Source organism: Gymnoscopelus microlampas (genome assembly GCF_963454915.1).
Source record: "Gymnoscopelus microlampas genome assembly, chromosome: 17".
In the NCBI taxonomy this organism is placed as follows: domain Eukaryota; kingdom Metazoa; phylum Chordata; class Actinopteri; order Myctophiformes; family Myctophidae; genus Gymnoscopelus; species Gymnoscopelus microlampas.
In genome coordinates, this window is record NC_139954.1 from 33994780 (window position 1) to 34015597 (window position 20818).

The 20818-nt window shown below is 39.0% G+C and overlaps 1 protein-coding gene across 1 annotated transcript in view; it reads right to left on the reverse strand.

The window, feature by feature from the left end:
- acvr1c (activin A receptor type 1C) overlaps nt 1-20269 on the reverse strand; it is a 30794-nt gene extending 10525 nt beyond the window's left edge. Inside the window, exons 1-4 of the mRNA XM_084085054.1 lie at nt 20160-20269; nt 11387-11659; nt 2816-3058; nt 1906-2136 (exon numbers count right to left, since the gene is read on the reverse strand). Coding sequence (XP_083941180.1) covers nt 1906-2136; nt 2816-3058; nt 11387-11659; nt 20160-20226 — 814 coding nt within the window. The 5' untranslated portion in view covers nt 20227-20269. The remainder of the gene's footprint in view (nt 1-1905; nt 2137-2815; nt 3059-11386; nt 11660-20159) is intronic.
- Nucleotides 20270-20818: the final 549 nt, after the last annotated feature.

Here is a 20818-nt window from a genome sequence, read left to right on the forward strand (position 1 = left end):
TAGGGGCAACCAAGGAATCTCAACCCTATAGTACACTTTCTGGTTAAGTAGGCTACACTCCTGAAGTACAGGATCAACATGGCTGTTGAACACACACATAGTGTGTATATATACGTCATTAATTGTAGGATGACCTCGTTTTAAGATGCATGCTTGCATTCTTTTAGTATAGCTTAACAATCAAATGCTGAGGTCCACAGCAAGCTGCTGTTACACATAGTTAGTACACTTTATTTATCATGAATGATAAACATTAGTTATCATTCATCATAGGATGACCTCATATACATATATATATTTATATATATCAGATTTCTTTAAAAAGAAATAGAATGTCCTTTTCGAATCCTATTCGCGGTGCAACATAGCAGTGGGCATCGCTTTACGATACCGTCTAGGACTCCTGAGTTCAGGAATCAACAGGTTTCTGCATTCATCAGGCCTGTTGAACACATAGTCTTAAGATGCATGCTTGCATTTGTTTAGTTTAGCTTAACAATCAAATGCTGAGGAACTCCTGAAGCTCAGGAATCAACAGGGCTGTTGAACACACAAATGCATGCTTGCATTTAAAGCACTCCTGAAGTACAGGATCAACATGGCTGTTGAACACACACAGTATATATCTCATTAATTGTAGGATGACCTCGTTTTAAGATGCATGCTTGCATTCTTTTAGTATAGCTTAATAATTAAATGCTGAGGTCCACAGCAAGCTTGCTGTGACACATAGTCTCTTATCACATAATTTGTAGAATGACTTCAGGATGCGTGCGCATTCTATTTTAAGTCAGTAGCAGGTTTGCTACTTCACATAATATAGTAATGTATGACTGATTAAGGCGTTTTTTAGGCTTGGCGTTGGCTTCCGTGTGTTGGGGGGGAATTCTGTTATGCACTCTCTGAGTAGCCTAGCTGCCGCTTGGCTGAAACCAGAGAGTATGCATTTATTGGTTTTGGGGGATTTGCTAAAGCATTCTCTGAATATATGCTTAGCAGGCTGCTTCGACAAAATTCAGTGAATATTCTCCCAAGAGTGGAGCTTTAACGCCAAGCTTAACTGTATTCCATTTGTGGCAATAAATGGTTCTTTATCTACTAAGACGAGAGTGTTTCTGATTGAAATGAAGCATAGCGTTAGTTCATGCAGGACACGGAAGTCGTGCACGCCAAAGCTGTAACCAGCAGTCAGTCAGCTGATGTGAACATCAGCTTTCTATTCCCCATTCACAGCCCAGCTGGTCATTACATCACACACTCATTATCCAATCACAGCTCATGCTTGAGCAAAGAGGTTCCTATAAATATGGCTTCATATTCTCTAGGTCTTTCTTGGTTGCTGAACCAATGCATTTTGCTAGCTCCTCCTCCACCCCAGCCTCCACCTTTTGATTAGAGTCTGCCATAGGCTCAAATACTTGTGATTATCATGTATATCTGCTTTGTTTAGAGTCTGGCTTAGGCTCAAATACTTGTGGTTATCATGTATATCTGCTGTTTAAAATCTTGCTAGGCTCAAATACTTGTGTTTATCATGTATATCTGCTAATTCTAACTAATATGTTAATGTATTGCTTATTGTTGTCATTGTATCCCTATGGGGATTTGCTAAAGCATTCTCTGAATATATGCTTAGCAGGCTGCTTCGACAAAATTCAGTGAATATTCTCCCAAGAGTGGAGCTTTAACGCCAAGCTTAACTGTATTCCATTTGTGGCAATAAATGGTTCTTTATCTACTAAGACGAGAGTGTTTCTGATTGAATGATCTAATAAATGCCACATCTGAAGAAACAAACTATATTTATACATAAGCAATTTGGATTAGCGGATCTCCTTTCAACGAGACATTGTAAATTACTGTTTACGTTACTCATCCACTGGGTCTCAGCAATAACACACCTACCTTTGTTGTCAGCAGCAATGAAGCCCAAAATGTTCTCATGTCTGAGCATGATGGTCTGATAGATCTCAGCCTCTCGAAACCAGGACCTCTCGTCTCTGGAAGAGAAGATCTTCACTGCCACGTCCTCTCCTCGCCACTTCCCTCGCCACACCTCACCAAATCGACCCTTACCGATGCTCTCCTGCAAGACGATGGTCCGAGCTATGGTGCGTTGGACAAGCAGAGGCAACCCTGCAGCAGGCAAAACAAAACATCAGCAGAACTTTGAGTGATTCTCCAGCAGTCGTTGAGCTACTGCAAGTAAGGGTACATTTTGCGGCATGGTAATTAATGTTACGAGAATACGGCAACTGATACTTTAATAGTTTTGGTCTTTGGACCATTGAACTTTCAAATGTGCATTTGCTTTTGTAATGAGGGTTTTATGCAGTTCAACCCTACTCTAACTTCCCTCCCCATGTAAATTAGTTGTCCATAGATTGTTCTTGTTGACACATGTCTTGCATTGACAGTCTCAGTCACCAGAGGAAGAGTTGCTCTTCCATTTGTCTTTTTATATCAAAATAATGCACAAGTATCACGGCCATGGAATGTGCGCTTTTGATCAGTTTCGGACCCTATTTACAGACATCTTTCCCATAGATTGAAAATAATTTTATACACACAGACGCACACCCACACACACACATTGTATATAGATAGATAGACAGACATTTCCAGTCCATATATGTGCAATTGGGCATATGCAGATTGTGCTCGCCCACTAAAACTTCAACCTTATATACTAGATATACACAAACACACACAGTATACACAAACTCATTCAATTTGTTACGCTTATATCATGGTACAACACAACAAAATAGAGCCCTACGAGTATGTGAATATGGTGATGCAATGCTTCTATTACCAGAGCCAGAACCCGAGGTACTCATGTCATAGATCAGGTCTTTGAGGCATTTGTCAGGTGACATCAGCATTTGGTCATCCAGGGGTTCCTCTGCATCCTGTTTGTGGGCTCTGTTGTAGGCACAGCTCTGGCCCAGTACAGCAAAAACTCCAACCACAATGCCCACACATAGCAGGCAAGAGGGCACCAGGATTACCGAAGCTAGCTCCAGCCTGCCCCAGCCTGGTTCTTCCATAGGCCTCTCTGTTTTCAACATAGAAAAGCTATTAGGATGGTACATCTGGTAAAAACATACAAAGTATACACAACAGAGTCATTAAATTATTAGGACACCATGACACCAAGATGCTTATTTTTATGGCAGGATATTGGAATTAAAACAGGGCAGACACTGTTACTGTAATACACTGTTACTGTGTAACTGTTACAGTACCCTCTAGTGGTCATTGTCATTTATGTCAGTGTCACAGTTTTGTTTACACTGAATGTACAGTAGGTGTTAAAATCTCAAAAAGTATTATGCATTTTCAAAAGAATAGAGTCCACTTCCCCAGTATATTTTCTTCATTTATTTGAACAAAAAAAAATCCAAAAAGGTGAAGACTTAATCAAACAAAAAACAATATGATTTTTTTTTCTGGTCTACCGTCTATCCTCAGAGCTGTCTTTTTCCACTTGTACCCACTTGTACCTCAAAAAGTCACTGTGACCCTGACTCCTTACACAGGACTATAATCACACCTGTACCTAATCAAAGCGGCTGTTCTAAATGATCTCTTGATTACAGCAGAAAAACATTAAGCACAGTTACATCATGCACAGTTCGTATAGAAATAGTTAAGAAAACACTGAAAAATACAAATCGACTATAAAACCTTATTATCACGAAACTAAATGACACATAAATAATAATTGTATCAATACACAGGTCATACGTTTTCAAATACATGCTCCCATACTGCATGTTGTACTGTCTATGCTCATGCTAAAGAAACAAACAAAAAACAAACAAACAATGAAGCAAAAACAAATCCCACAACCTAGTACCCAAAAAGTTAAAAGAACACATACATTTTAATATTGTTTTATGTAAGTAAGTAGCTTTGGGAACCAAGAAATCTCCTGTTCTGTGGCTTGATGTACAAGTCCACTCACTGGACATGACGCTAGTATGTTGCAGGGACTTACCCCCAATCTTACCCTTGATGTAGAGTGCCAAGCAGTGAGGCATTGGGTCCCATATTTATAGTCTTTGGCATGACCTGACCGTGGAATTGAACCCCAACCTCCCAATCTCAGAGCAGACACTCTAACCACAACGCTGATATGTAACACTGAGCTGTTACATATCTATCAGTCAATAAATGTGGAAACTCTCTGTGAGTTATCAGCCGTTCTCCAAAAATTGTTGGCGCACTGTGTTGTGCCGGTGCGGAAGTGATATGGTGCGAGTGAGTAGCGGGAGGAAGATATTGTAACAGAAAAGATAACAAAGAGAGAAGCATCCGTTGAAAAGTATAACATGTATGTTCCTGCCTGACCGTCAGTAATAAATGATACCCGTTCTCTACCAAGAAGTTGTATGGACTAATTCTATAAAGGTTACCACAATAAACAAGCCACGTTTCCAGACGCTCCCAACCACGGTTTGGAGCTACAGAGGGAAATAGGTAACAGCAGCGTCCAGTTGCAGTGAAACTTTGCTCGCACATTCGCACTACGTTGAGGAACAAATGGCACCATTTTAACATGCCCTATTATAGCGCCACCTTGAGGCAAATTTTTGCAACAGTTTTCTTTTTTATATTACTCCTACAAATTGTGTCCAAACATCATGCAAATCGGTATCCATTATCTCTATAGTGAAGTGGTCAAGATGGTTCCGTCCAATTTTTCATATTACATCCTGATTGCCGAATTCCGAACATTCTTGCCCCTCAATAACCTACCTGACCTGGCGGAGACCTGTGCTCCGAGGAGCACTTTTTCTGGTTTTGTTTCGTTTTGTTTGTAAAGCGACTTTGGGTACTAACAAAAGCGCTTTATAAATTTGATGTATTATTATTATAAATTCCATGAGTAAGTACTCTGACAATGGGTACTGACATCATAGTACTGTCATAGTACTAACATCATTGATGACTGATGTCATAGATTGGCCAACATGTACTCTGACAAAGTACTGCACTAGTATCTTGAAAACCACAGTGAACGTCATAATGCTGCCAGGCAAAGTGACAGGGCCCACGTACACTGTGAAGCTCAGTAATAACATGTTGTTTGGAAAAACATCAGGCTCTGCCTCTGACATATCTGCCTCTGTCCTTGATTCTCTCTGTGGGAGGACAGGGAAGACATACACACAAACAACACTAGAAAGGACCGCTGGAGGGGGACTACACAGTTCATTATGTTGGCATGACATCTCCAGACAATGAACACAGTAAAGTTCTCAATGTTAATTTAACTCCCTAATTTCACTTGTAAGTGTACAATACAAATGTAACCAAATGCAACACTACGGAATTTAACTGTGAATATACTGGCAACATATAACCAAATGAATCTAAGTTTGACTAGTGTTAGCCTAATGCTTGTACAGTTCAAGTGTCCCAATATTTCCCCCCAAACCATTAAGCTTCTTTGTCAAAAGGGACTTGCGACATCTACAGATGTTCAAAACAGCACGCGCGCGCGCACACACACACACACACACACACACACACACACACACACACACACACACACACACACACACACACACACACACACACACACACACACACACACACACACACACACACACACTGTTGTGAGTGTTGTGAACAGTCCAGTATTTCTTAAGACATCATTTAGCCGTTTACCTAAAGACGTATTCCATCTCATATCCAACTGGAGCAAAGCATACATGGTGCAAAGCAAGACTGAAGCCTGCACGCTCCCCTGAGCCAACAAAACACTGCAACTTCTCAACATCAGTGTCAGTTGAGAAACTCAGGGAACTGTATATGTAATATGCTGTATTATAGTCCAGGGGTAGGCAACCTTAGGCACGGGTCCAACATTGGCACAGGGGATCATTGGCATAAGTGTGAGAGAAACGTTTTTTCTTTTGAAATGAAATATTCAAAAAAAGGTTTAATCAGTTCAATTAAGTCCCTTCACATCTATGTACAAATGACATCCTGCACATAATTCTACATTCGTTCAAACTTCCAACTCTGACTGGGGAGGGAGTCTGGGATTGAAGAAGAAAACGAAAAATAAAGGTTGTTATGTATATGGACAATCAAAATTAGTTGTAAATTAAAAAAATAAAAACTCATAATTCAACTTAATGTTGATATGGCACACATCAAGAAAATGAAAACATGGCACTTCATGTCAAAAAGGTTGCCGATCCCATAGTCTATGTGGTCATTCTCTACACCAATGTCTGTGTATATTGATGCTGCTTTTTGGACCCTTGCCAGGTTGATTACATTGTCTACCCGTTACACACTTTATGACTTATTACTGCTTAGTACCCTTGTATTATAACCTTTATGACCTACTTCTACTATACATGTTTGTATTATACAGTATACTGTATACATTGGACATAATTAGCACAGTCTTGGAGCCACCATTTCACTGCACATACTTGTATATGACAAATAAAACCTCATCTTGAGCTGGGTTCACTTTGTACAGAACCACATCCCAATATGTATTATGATGTTGGACCTGCAGGTGTCAGGGAAGACACCTGCATCCATTCATCATTTATTATGACATTTTCTTTTTTGTTTTTGTTTGTTTTTTACATTCCAGAAGCTAAACCTTTCTTTCAATTGTCTGTCTGATTATGTGACAATTGGATTTTAATAGAAGCATTCATTGCATACATATCCACAACATATTGCATTGCCTCATATAGATACCAATTAAGAAAAAACAGTAACATGACAAGTTTGTTTTTGTTTTTCCCTCCTTCACATGAACAACACAAAGGACACGTGTCTTAACAAGACAAAGGTGAAATAAGATACAAATAAAAAATAAAAAAACAATACATTAAACCAAAAACAGGAACTTAAAAAAACCCACATCAGTCAGTTGAACCATATGTCACAACACCATAATAACGATACATCACCAGACCTCACACAATACCCTAATCTGGAATGAAAGGAAAGTTTATCTGCTGCACATACTGGAAGAAAGGACTCCATATCTTCCAGAATTGTTCGGTGGAACCATTCAGGAACAGTCTTATTTTCTCCAGTTTAAGAAAATACAGGATATCTCTCATCCAATAAGTATGGGAGGGAGAATCATGAGATTTCCAATTCAACAAGATTAGTCACCTAGCCAATAAGGTGACAAAGGCCATAGCATCCTTCTTAGCTTTAGGGAGGGAAGGCAAAGAAGCGAAAACCCCAAACAATGCACCAATAGCACATGGTTCTACATTTTCCCTCTATTTCCCTATATTTCTGACAAAGAAATGAAAATTTCTGTCCAATAATTGTGGAGGCATGGACAAAGCCAGAACGTATCCATCAGGTCTGCCGGAGTGTGTTGACATCTATCACAGGCTGACGATACATTCTCATAAATTCTAGATAAGCGAGCCTTGGTATAATAAGTATGACGTAGTACTTTTTTTTTAAAATATATTTTTTGGGCTTTTTGCCTTTTATTGATAGATGACAGTAGACTGACAGGAAATGGGGAGAGAGATGGGGGGGTGACATGCAGCAAAGGTCGTCGGGATCGGGAGTCGAACCCGCGACACGCTGTCAGGCTGGCATTGCAGCCTAGGGTGCCTGGACCGCCACGCTGCGGCCCAGGCTATGATGTAGTACTTATCATTGGATAAGAGAATGTCTCGCACAAAATCGCTTCAACATCTCCTCCCAAATCTCCTCTGAGATGTCTTCCCCCAAATCCTCCTCCCAGCTAGCTTTCACACGGTTTAATGACTCTGGGCGTAACAGACAAAATAGCGCCAATGCACAACAACAACAACAACAACAACAACCGATACGGACACATAATTTCTAATTATTAATCTCTTGATGCCAACAACTAAAGTTCAAAAGAACAGGACGCAAATTCCATTAACTTCACTCCATTTCTAATTTATTTAGTTTGATAACAAGACAAGATGTAATACTGTCAAATATGTTTCTGTGTTCCACACTTTATTCATGCTTGGAAGTACCTGGAATGTCCAGCAATACCTGAAACTCTCAACCAGTCCCATCTTCCTCGCACTCATTCACTTCTAGATCAGTGGCTCTCAACCAGTGGGTCGGGTCCCCAAGGGGGGCTCCCGGGTCCCAGATGACAGTGAAGTGAGAATTGAAGGACTTTTAAACCTTTTTAATACCTAAAGTTTTATATAAAAAGACAATTTCTTCATCAAAAGTAATCAACAAACTACACTATAAAAATAAAAACTGGTCAAACATTGGCCAAACAATATAAGAAAGAGGCCAAAAATTTGGAAATAGCTGATCTACAAGCTATTGAGCTTGTAGATCTGCCATTTTCGCAATATTTATCTGTGGAACCGAGTCAAACAAAATGTAATGCTTCAACTCCTACATTCCAAGTGCTTATCAGCGTGGGGGGTCCCAGTTCAAATCATGGCCTGAAAAAGTTGAGAACCACTGTTCAAGATAATAATGCCAATGAAAGCAGCAGGTGTTATTAGGCAGCCTCTTTGCAATAACAAAGCCAGCTCAGCTCCTGCTGTGATGTTTTTGGATGGCACTTGCATTGGAAACGCTGGCAATTTGGCAAGCCTTGAAAACCTGTGCCTCTGTCCATGGAATCAATGTGGTTACCAGGGAAACAATCATTATGTGCTGAGAAACAGGCACTGAAGAAGAAAAGCTGGAGGATGCATCCTCCAGAGAAGACAAGTGAAGTATCATCCACTACAGCAACAGACCAAGTACACAGCAAAATCCGGGGGGAAAAAAGAAGAAACTCGAAAAAGTGCTCCTTTAGATCACATGACTATAGAGATCATGTGTACCGATTTGCATTACATTTTGATAAAATCTGGAGGAGTAATATCCAAAAATGTGTTTTATATAAGTCGGCCTCCTGGTGGTGCTATAAAAGGCAGATGTGAAAAATGCAGAGCAAAGGTTTTTTTCCTCTAAGGAGAGCACATACAAAGTTTTACACAGATCGGTGCTGTTATAGGTAAAAGCACGAATCGGCCTGTTATAGCGCCACCATGAGGCTGATTTGAAAATTCAAGTGGCATTTCTTCCTTGGCCTAGTGAGAATGTACGTGCAAAATGTCACGCAAATTGCATGCTGTGTTCATGATTTGAGACATTTTGTTCAAAACGGAGCACTCCTGCAAACTTTGGAAGCCAATCTTAGCCATTCAGGATGTAATATGAAAAAGCCGAAATACCTGTTTTGTTTAATGACTATAGAGATACTGTGTACCGATTTGTGTGATGTTTGGACAAAGTGGCGCTATAATAGGCCCATGTGAAACATTTGGGGCAGAGGTTCTGAATTGGCATCCAGGGAGTGTGTGTGCACAGTTTCGTTGCGATCAAGCCAACGGTGCCGGAGATTAGCTGTCCACAGACGGACGGACACATACACACACACGGACGGACGGATAGGGGGCAAAACACTCTCTCGCCATGCCTTTTGGCCTGGCGGAGACAATAAATCTTAAGTCATTACATTCACTGCATGGACTAAATCAGATGTGATAAAAGATTATTTACCATGGTCCATGGTTTAAAAAGAAGTAGGGATGTCCGATTTTATCGGCCTCCCGATATTATCGGCCGATATTAGCATACAAATTGATATCGGGAAAATATCGGTATCGGTTTTTTTTTTTTTTGGCTTTATAAATAAGTTACAGGAGTTCTTACTGTATATGGCGTGTGTGATATGAAATTTGAGCTTACCCTAATCACAATAATCCCCGCATATATCGGTATCGGTTGATATCGGTATCGGTAATTAAGAGTTGGACAATATCGGTATATCGGTTATCGGTAAAAAAGCCAATATCGGACAACCCTAAAAAGAAGCTATTTTAACTCTCAGAACCTATTACAACTGAAATTCAACTTCAATGTAAATTTCTAGTCTACAGCTTCAAAAAGTTACACTTGTGTTTCTGATACTATTCAAAAATGTCTGAGAGTGATATGAACAACTTGGAGCAAATAATCTTTATGGTTTGATGCACCGGCTACTAATACTTTCCTCATAACAGTATGTCAGCCAGGATCGGTTTGCATTCCAATGATGAACCCTGACTGAATATGGAAAACAACAATTGTAACCTGAGACATACATATGCTGTATAGAGTACATATATCCATAAATGTAACCACAAAAAATATTTGAAAGAGAAGAGTGGTAAAAAACATCACATGACGTCATCCAAGATCAACACAAACCATGAAGTCATTATTATTCCCATACAATTGATGAAGCTCCTATGAGCATGACGACTTCCACCAAACAGGGAATGCTAGCGTGTAGCGAGTAGATTGTAATGTATGATCTGAAGATGACATGCATAATGTGTAAACAGCACAGCGGCCCACCTGAACACAGTATTCCTGACACCCCCCCCCCTAGCTACAAGTTGTGGGAGGTATTTATAAATCAGAGGGGAAGATCAGTGACTGCCTAGCGGCCTGTAACCTCTACCAGCGGTATTATGTCACAGGATCTGGCAGGATCAGCAGACAGCCTTTGCGCGCCAGAAATAGCTGATCTACAAACTCACAACGTGTCACTATGCGGCTTGCTGTGAACTTGTATATCTGCTATTTTTGGTGCGCAACACCATCATACGAGGCTTATGCCATACTCAACAGGCGGGAAACCCAAAGGAGGTTGTTTCTCCCGCTTGTTTCTCCCAACTTAAAGGAGAATGTTGCCCCACGTTATTCTTACCTTTATTATGACGTTATGATATCCTAGGATGACTGGTACAGTACAGAAATTCCATAGTCCATAATGGATCCGCCACAGTTAAAAACCTGCGCCTATGGTGCTTGCTTTAAATCGCGTATTTTAATAGCTTTTTTCTTTTTTTTCAGGAGAGATCTGATGTTTACAGTGAGAGAACACTATGCAACCTGTTGTTCTTGAATGCGCTCGCCTTAAGCCGTGCTTTGACGCCACTTCCGGTCGGGCGCCGGAATTGTCGTCAAAGCGTGGCTTACAGTCGAACGTTTTTTTTACTGTGGCAGATCCGTTATGGAGTTATGGAATTTCTGTACTGTACCATTCGTCCTAGGATATCATAATGTCATAATAAAGGTAAGAATAACTTAGGTAAGAATACATTTTCCTTTAAACTGACTGTTAAAAGTAAGCAATGCCGTCTTTCCTTCACCTAGTACTTCCCTTTTTTACTTTCTCACTCAGTCCCTTTCAAACGACCACAGACCAGAAAGACCCACTGAAATCCTGAACCAAACTCACACCTTTGTGTTTAAAAGCCAAAAGAACAAGGCAAATAATTCGAATTTAACTAGAAGGAAATTCAAACATAGCAACTGATGGCTTTCTTACTTTTGTTGTCGTTGTTGTCAAAGCTACCTGGGTGAATGTGTAGAGTCTCGTTGTTGCAGAAGTCTGTTTTGCAGCAGTTCCTTTTAACAACGTTAGGCATACGGGAGCTGAAACAATAGACATTTTCAGCCTTCATTTCTGCAGGTGACATGCAGGACCTGTCCGTCTTTTCCATCCCATCAACCAGCATCACCGAGCTCCAGCATGCCCCGTCGGCCCCTGTCTCACATGTGTGGTTGGTAGTGGTACACAGCTGGCAAACACACCGCAGCGCTGAAACATACCACACAATATTACCAAAGTTATTACACAAGTTTACACATACAGCATTCCCCGTGGGAAGGTTTCTCCCTCTCTGAGACCCACACTGCAGCTTCAACATTTTAATTTTTAATTCTGTAGCCTATGCATCATTGAAACTTCCTTTGACACGCAAAGTATTAAGCAATTTCAATTCAAATGAGCTTTATTGGCATGAGAAAACATACGTTTACATTGCCAAAGCAAGTGTCAAAATATTATAAAAACAGTTGACAATGGGGAAAGTATATACAGTTGGAGGGGGTACATTGTGTAAACAGATCTATGTCACATTACGTATTAGCTTTTGAGACAAAGACAAATAGCAGCAATCTTTTGCAGTCACTTTGGGACAAATAGCAGCATTTTTAATGATAATAATATTTTTCAAAACTAGTTAAATAGTATACAAAAAAAGCCTCAGATTTGAAATGTGTTTAAAGGTAGCAGCTCTGTTTATATGTGCAGTAGGTCTAAAAGTCTACTCGGGACACTCAATGGTTAGTAGTCCTTAGGGTGGTTCCATTGGCTAACCTTCTTTTATCGCAACAGTTCACAAATCTTGCTGCTGTGTTCGCACATTGTTGTACACTGTATTTCTCCCAGTAGGTATGGGAGTTTTTTGTCGTTGGTCATGTTTTCAACTCGCTTTGGGTGTATGTAATCTGTGGGAAGTATGTATCTCTGATGTCTTGGTATAGTCTGTCTTCCCTTGGGAGCGGGGTCTGTCTGAGAGAACTTTTCTCCATTGCAAGGCTGTGTTCACTGAGTCTGTACCTAGTCAAGGCTTTCCTTGTTTTGGGTCGTTCACCCTGCTCAGGTATTCTGCCCATGCATACTCTTTTTAGTGCTAGATATCATTCCATTTTGCTTTGGTTTTGGGTTGTCTCTTTCCAGTATTTCAGGTAGCTTTCTTTTTGTTTTATTATAATGGTTCAAAAGGAACTCATTTAATTAAGTATTTGACTGAAGGAAATTAATAGCAAAGTATCAATGTGGTTTTAATTGCGTCTTGGATCTTTGACCATATAACATGCCAACATGGGCAGCACTTCAGAATTTATTAGTACATATTTTCAACTGAAAAAAAGTCAACGCTTGTGTCAGTATTTCAATGAACAAGAGTGATACAAAGACTGATACTGTTCTATACTGTACATGCTAATTAGTAGGCTAGTTAAAACTTTTGAATCCATTCCAATTACACTTTCTAGAGACAATACATCCTCTAGGCAAAGAATTGGCTGCCCAAGTAAAATCACTTGTTTAATCTCTGTTCATTTGAAACTTCACTTGTCCTTGTTCATGCCTGAGAGGCACTTAAGTTTTGGGTCTTTCACAAACCTCTCAGCTTCTCCTTGATGCCTGTGATAGGACGATCAATAGGGCTAGCTCATCCACTCCCAATTGATGTAACAACATAATATAGAGCCCTCAAGGGAAAAAGAATAAATTGCCCAATTTTCTACATTTAAACAAGTTATGGGTCGCACTCAGAGTGACAAGGGTGAGTTAGTTTATTTTTATTTGATCCAGAGACTGTCTTGTAAAGACATGGAGAAATAATATAAACTAACTCACTCTTGTCACTCTCAAACGACCACAGACCAGAAAGACCCACTGAAATCCTTAACCAAACTCACACCTTTGCGTTTAAAAGCCAAAAGAACAAGGCAAATAATTAGAATTGACTAGACTACAAGGAAATTCAAACATAGCAACTGATGGCTTTCTTACTTTTGTTGTCGTTGTTGTCAAAGCTACCTGGGTGAATGTGTAGAGTCTCGTTGTTGTCTACATTTAAACAAGTTATGGGTCGCACTCAGAGTGACAAGGGTGAGTTAGTTTATTTTTATTTGATCCAGAGACTGTCTTGTAAAGACATGGAGAAATAATATAAACTAACTCACTCTTGTCACTCTGAGTGCAACTCATCACTTGTTTAAATGTCATTGTTCTAAGAGGATAGCACAACTTTTTTGGTAACAAAACGTTTACCAATTTTCTACATGCCATTGGGAGTTGTGGCTGCTAAGCTTACTTCAATCACTTCATCACCACCAATTTGAAGCTATTGTATGTTGTTTACAACTGCCAATGTGATTGTGTTCTCTAAACAAAGTAGACTACATAAGAGCTCTTTGAGAAGCCATAATACACCTGAATATGAAAAGAGAGACTATTATATTACTCACTTCATATGTAACCACTGACTCATAATGAAGTGTTGTCTGTCTGTCTGTCTGTCTGTCTATCTGTCTGTCTGTCTGAGTGTTTACCATCACATCTAAGCACAAAAACTCATTAGTAAAGATAATAAGTGCCACTGATTCAATGTAAAGTAGAAAAGGCGTAGCCTACCAGTGAAGGGAAATCACTTTCTAATAAGGAACTTAGATCTACAAATGAATGTAATAATTTCAAAAATGCCACCTGCCTCTCATACTGTATGTAGGTCTATAACACCTGTGCTACCACTGTGCAATGCAGTTACAGATTAATCTACAACTGAAAAAGACAGCTTACTGAATTACTCCCTTTGTTCTATGTAGACCTTCGGACCATCTATGACAATGATCACAACTATCTCCATGTCCCAAAGGAAACATAATATGTACAATATTATTGTAACAACGCCTGTAGTCAGTGGTGGAAGAAGTACTCAAATGTTTTACTTAAGTAAAAGTATCAATACCGCAATATAGAAATACTGCGTTAAGTAAAGGTATTGTATTCAAAATTTGTCTGTGTAAAAGTATGAAAGTATTGGCATCAAAATATACTTAAAGACAAGTACCACGAGTAAAAGTACTCATTATGCAGAATGTCCCATTTCACAAGTTTTCAAATGCATAAAAAGTATAAAAGAGCTTTTGAAAATAGAAGATCTACAAGCTCACATGACGCGTTGTGAGCTTGTAGGTCGGCTATTTTCATATAGCCAAAGTATATAGACTGAAGTATTTAATGTATGTTTTGTAATAATAATCAAAATCTAAGTAACTAGTAACTTAAAGGGATATTTCACTTACAAAAAAACGTTTGGTCATTTTATCGTCTACTCAGGCCTTTGTGAGCCCCCCATATAGTTTTTAAGTTGCTCGATTCAGTATTTAGATATTTGATATTCATTTTATCAGACACGCCCCCTTCCTATACAAACCCATTGTAACTTCAAACTCCATTTTTAACATGTCCGTCCTTGGTTCTGGTGACTCATACCGCCCCCCTAATATGCAAGGGGCCCGTGTTTTTTCAATTATTTTTTTCATTTATTTTTAATATTTTTTTTGGAAAATGAAAAATATAAAATACAATAAAAAAATTGAATAAAATAAATGAAAGAATTAATCAGAAAAACACGGCCCCCTCACGCATTAGGAGGGCAGGGTGAGTCACCAGAACCAAGGACGGTGTTTTCGATGAATCTAACATGGTTAAAATGGAGTTTGAAGTTACAATGGGAACAATAGAGAAAGTCCTGAATAGAGACAATAGAGAAAATTGGAAATACTCCAGTAAAGTAAAAACACCTCAAAAGAGTACTTAAGTGCAGTACTTGAGTACTTGAGCATACAAAAACCAATAAGGCAAAATAACAGTCAAACATAAACAGAGCACGGCACGGCATACAGACAGGGGTCATCGCCATGCTAGCTTGTGATGGACATTTTTGAGTAGAAATGAGTAGACAAACACATACAGTATAGAGAGCTAGCCCTAAATGACCATTACAGATCTGTAACTCTGAGAGAGTACAAATGGAACCACTCTCAGAGTTATGGGGTCCTTGAAAATAAAAATGTTTGAGAACTACTGCACCAGTGGACTCCTAAAGTCATAGTATCATAGTCATAGTAAATCAGAGTCTTTTTTTGTTGTTGATATTTTTGGGTCTTTTTCTGCCTTTATTTGAGAGGAAAGTAGGCTGACAGGAAGTGGGGAGAAAGATGGGGGGTGACACACAGCAAAGGCCGACGGGATCGGGAGTCAAACCCACGACACTGTCAGACTGGATTACCAGCCTATGTGGTATGCGCCTGGACCGCTAGGCCAGCAGGCACCCCAGTGTCATACATATTCTGAAGAAAACCTGGAGACTGACATTCAGTAACTGATGATCAAAATAAGAACATTTTAATGGTGTGTAAAAACAAAATCTAAAATATGCCACGGCCACGGACCAGGCCAAGTCTTGCCACGGACACATTTGTCTGTGTACGGACATATTAGACCCCTGCAAACAGAGACCACCAGCTCTAATGAACACAGTCGAAAAACTGTTTGCCTCTGGCTGCCAATCAGCAACACCTGCGCCTGATTAGAGACCTTGTTAAATAACCTGGCCAACCTTGGCCTTGACCATGCCCAGCAGTGACATCATCAGAGGAGCAAAACAACAACAGGAATCATGTGGCTCTGACATCGCCCAGTGGTGGAAAAAGCACTCACATTTCTTTTCTTAAGTAATAGTACCAATACTGCAATGTAGAAATACTCTGTTAAAGTCTGGTAATCAAAATTGACTTGAGTAAAAGTACAAAAGTATTGGTATCAAAATATACTTAAAGTACAAAAGTAAAATAAATCATTATGTAAATCAGTTTTCAAATGTATAAAATGTATCAAAATCTTTTGAAAATGGCATATACAAGCTCACAATGCGTCACATGATGCGCATCGCAATGCATTGTGAGCTTGTAGATCTGCTATCTACAAATGGCCGAAATATATATAGGGCTGAAGTGGTTAGTATGTTTTGCAGTGTTGGGATAGTTACTAAAACATAGTAATATGTTACTTATTACATATTACTTGTTTAAAAAGTAATGTAGTTACTTTACTTATTACTCCCTGCCAAAAGTACCTAGTTACTTATTACTTTAGTTACTTTTTTTTTCTCGCCCCCAGTAATTTGCATCCTTTCTCCCCAAAAGTCTGACTTTGCATTTTCAACATTAGCAGTTGTTTTTTTTTCTCTTTTCTGCAGCCTACATTGTAAAATCCTCATTGTACACTCATTTGAATTATATTAACACTAAAGGTCCTTACACACCGGGCGACACCGGCGAAAATAGCGAATATACGCAAAATTCGGACTCGTTCCGAATAATTAAAATACGCTTTTTCGCTTCGCTTTTTCGCTCCATGTACGGAGCCATTGACTTTATAAGGTTTTTAAAAAAAACGCATTATTCGCACAAAAAAATCGCCCCGGTGTGTAACAACCTTAAGACTTTTACAGTGTATGAATTCATAACTTACAGACTAAATGAAAACCATTTGACGCCTATATATATATATATGTATGTGTGTGTGTGTGTGTGTGTGTGTGTGTGTATATATTTATATATACATGCCACAGTCAGTGACCTATATTATATATATATATAGAAAATAGCCGACCTACAAGCTTACGGCGCATCTTCATCGGTTAACAAGTCGCTTATAATAATAAGCAGACATGGCAACACTGTTTGTTCCGGTTTAAGGGTGGCCCGCCCTTCCGCAGCTGATAATAATTCACACAGACAAGTGCGCAACGTTTCTGTATCCGCTCTAGACCGGATCAGCAAGCAGCCTGCATAGCAACTCGATCCCAACCAGTCTACCATTATATCAATGGACCAAAAACAACACAGGATCAAATAAACACACTCAAACCCAGAGTACCACCGAGGCTCGTGAAAAAAAGTAATAAGTTACTTTTTGAAAAAAAGTAAAGGTAATATTATTACTCAAAACGTGAAAGTAATTAGTTACGTTACTAGTTACTGGGAAAAGGTAATAATATTACTTTAAGCTACATATTACTTTAGTTACTTCCCAACACTGATGTTTTGTAATAATAATCAAAATCGACAAAGTAACAAAGTTACTAAAGTTTTCAAATAATTGTAGACCTAGTGGAGTAAAAGTACAATATTTGCCTCTGAGATGTAGTGGAGTAGAAGTAAAAGTACCGAAGATTTGAAATACTCCAGTAAAGTAAAAAATACCTCAAAATTGTACAGCACTTGAGTAAATGTACTCGGTTACTTTACACCACTGACAACGCCTTTGTACAATCTCTGAGTTACAAATTGATAAATGAACACTGAGGATTTTACTGTGCAGGCACAAATTGGCAACTCATGGGTTCAGGACTGGCATAAAACATTAAACTGAACCTGAAGCGTTTAAAAGGTGACTGACCTTGATGGCCTAAGTCATTCAGTGGCATAATTCTCCATGTCACATGCAATATTCTAAACATTGGATCAGTTTTCATTGGCATGTATTGTAGCCTGCCCTATATAGTTTCCTGTTTTTTATTTGCTTTGCTTTGCCAAAGTAAACATATGTTTTCTCATGCCAATAAAGCTCCTTTGTATTGAATTGAATTGGCTAAACCAGTGGTTCTCAACCAGTGGTCCGGGGACCACCAGTGGACCTTGAGGGGGTTCCAGCTGGTCCCCCCTAAATGATGGAGAGTTGGTAACGAAATGGACCCTTATAGATCTTTAACTCTTGAGTGTAAAATGAAACCAAACCGACCCTTTACTCTCATGAGTAAAATTATTGTTAAACATCTGCATTACTTAATTAAAGAATTGTTATTTTGATCAACATGTGCCTGTTATCTCTCCTATGGTAGTTAGGGTAGTTAGGGTTATCAATACAGCATAGAATGGTGGACAAAATCTTATCCAATAACAAAATATTCTAAGACTTGGGTCTGAGAGTCTAAATCTCATCAAATGGTGACAAAAGGTCCATTATTACCGTACATAATGGACCTTGACTGGTGCTCAGCTATTTAAAAAAAAACATTTTCGAGCATTGAATAGCATAGTGATTTTTCTCACTCTATTATTACTATTACTATTATCTTTCATCAAGGTCTCACTTCTATTGAAGTTTGCTGTACTGTCAGTCAGTCACCATGGCATACAGTAGTGTGTGAGCTGAATCAGCTTGGTGCTTCACCAAGAAATAATAGGAAAAGGGTCGAAAACCACTGATATAGACTGGCACTCAGCTATTAAAAAAAAGATAAATCATTTTCGAGCACTGAATAACATAGTGATTTTTCTCACTCTATTAACACAGATCTTTCGTCAAGGTCCCACTTCTATAGAAGTTTGCTGTACTGTCAGTCAGTGACCATGAATGACATACAGTAGTGTGTGAGCTGTATCAGCTTGGTGCTTCGGCAAGAAATAATAATCATAACCATGTATATTTGTATTGCACTTTTCATTGGCAGGGAATCTCAGAGTGCTATTAGGCTATTAGTTTTATTTTTTATTAATTAGGACATTTTAATTAGATACATTGTAGCCTAAATTACAGTAGGATATGTCAAACAAGTAGTCCTACAATTATTCCAAAAACGATATACTAATATATATACTATAACTATTTGGGGAGATTACAGATTATAGGACAAGGAGATAGGATAATTATAGATAGCCAAATTTACATTTACATATAACGGTAATAGCGACCAAGTCTTTCACTCATGAACTCATGAACACCTGCCAACAAGGAGAAATCAACGCAGTTAAGGGGGGAAAAAAAGTCTATGTAGGAAATCATTCTATAAAATTACAATTTACGAAAACGTATTACAGTATCAGAGGAACAGCCAACAGGCTGCACTATAGCGACATTAAGTGGAAGCAATAAACAAGCTGAAGTAATGGGACATTTACAAATCAACACAGTAGTGATAAAGTTGACCAGACTCCACACACATAATGACATAATTCATATAAATGAAAAAGCCTGCTCCTAATTTAAACGAGAACTAAGTTCAATCGTCGAGAGTGGGTCCCAAACAATGGGTCAGGTCCCATTTGTGGGTCGCGGATCCATTTTCGTGAGTAAATATCCCTTTATTTTCCCCCAAAAATAATATATATAGATATATTTTTTCATGAATGAAGAACAAAATTCAGACAGAATTTCATGAATAATAAGAATTTTAATATAAATAAATAAATCCCATAAATTAGAAAACTTAATGTCTAATGTTTAATGTGACCACCAGTGGTCCTTGAGGGGGTTCCAGGGGGTCCCCAGTTAAATGATAGATATTTAGGAACCAAATGGAATCAAATGGACCCTTATCACTCTTGTAACTCTGAGAGTGTACACATGGAACCAAATGGACCCTAACGGGTCCATTTGGTTCCATGTGTACACTCTCAGAGTTACATTAACATTGATTTTACAATATAAATTGGGGTCCCAGAGACAGAGATGTCTTTAAATGGGGGTCCGTAGACTAATGCATGTCAAACTGGGGGTCCTTGAAATTAAAATGGTTGAGAATCACTGCTAGAGCCATAAAAGTCTTCTCTTATGGGGGTCCCTGGCATATCTTTTTCAAATGGGGGTCCGCATGCTTAATAAGTGTCGATTTGGGGGTCCCTGACATGAAAAAGGTTGAAAACCACTGATCTAGAAGTCCAGAAGTATACAGTACCTGCTGTCAGATGTGCGATGGACAGGAAGATCAGCGCCGCCTCCATGGTCCTGGTGCTACGAGTCATGGCTGGAGGACGAGCCGGAGAGAGAGAGACGCATCTGGTCGCTTCCCCCGGACGCACTGTGTCTGTGTGTGTCTCTACTACTATGCTGCTGTTCTGGCGAGAAACATACTTTTGGAGGCACGTCCGTCAACCATGATGCATGGATGATCGACATGGACCGTCCACATTGCTTCAATTTCTTCTGAATAAGTGAGAGAAAAGTGAATACGCAATGGGATTCGCTCCGCCTCTGCCTCTGTCGAGACTAACTGGAGTTTAAGAGGATTAACGCTCAGACCACAGTCAGTGGTGGAGGAAGTACTCACATTTTTTACTTGAGTAAAAAAAAGTATCGATACCACCATGTTGAAATACTCATGTTACAAGTAAAAGTCTTGTATTCAAAATGTACTTGAGTAAAAGTTTACTTATAGTACCAAAAGTAGAAAGTTCTCATTAAGCAAAATGTCCCATTTCATAACATGTGTAAAAAGTATTTTGAAAATAGCAGTTCTACAAGCTCACAATGATATGCATCACGAATGAGCTTGTAGATCGGCTATTTTCAAATGAAGTGGTTAATGTTTTGTAATAGTAATCACATCTACAATCT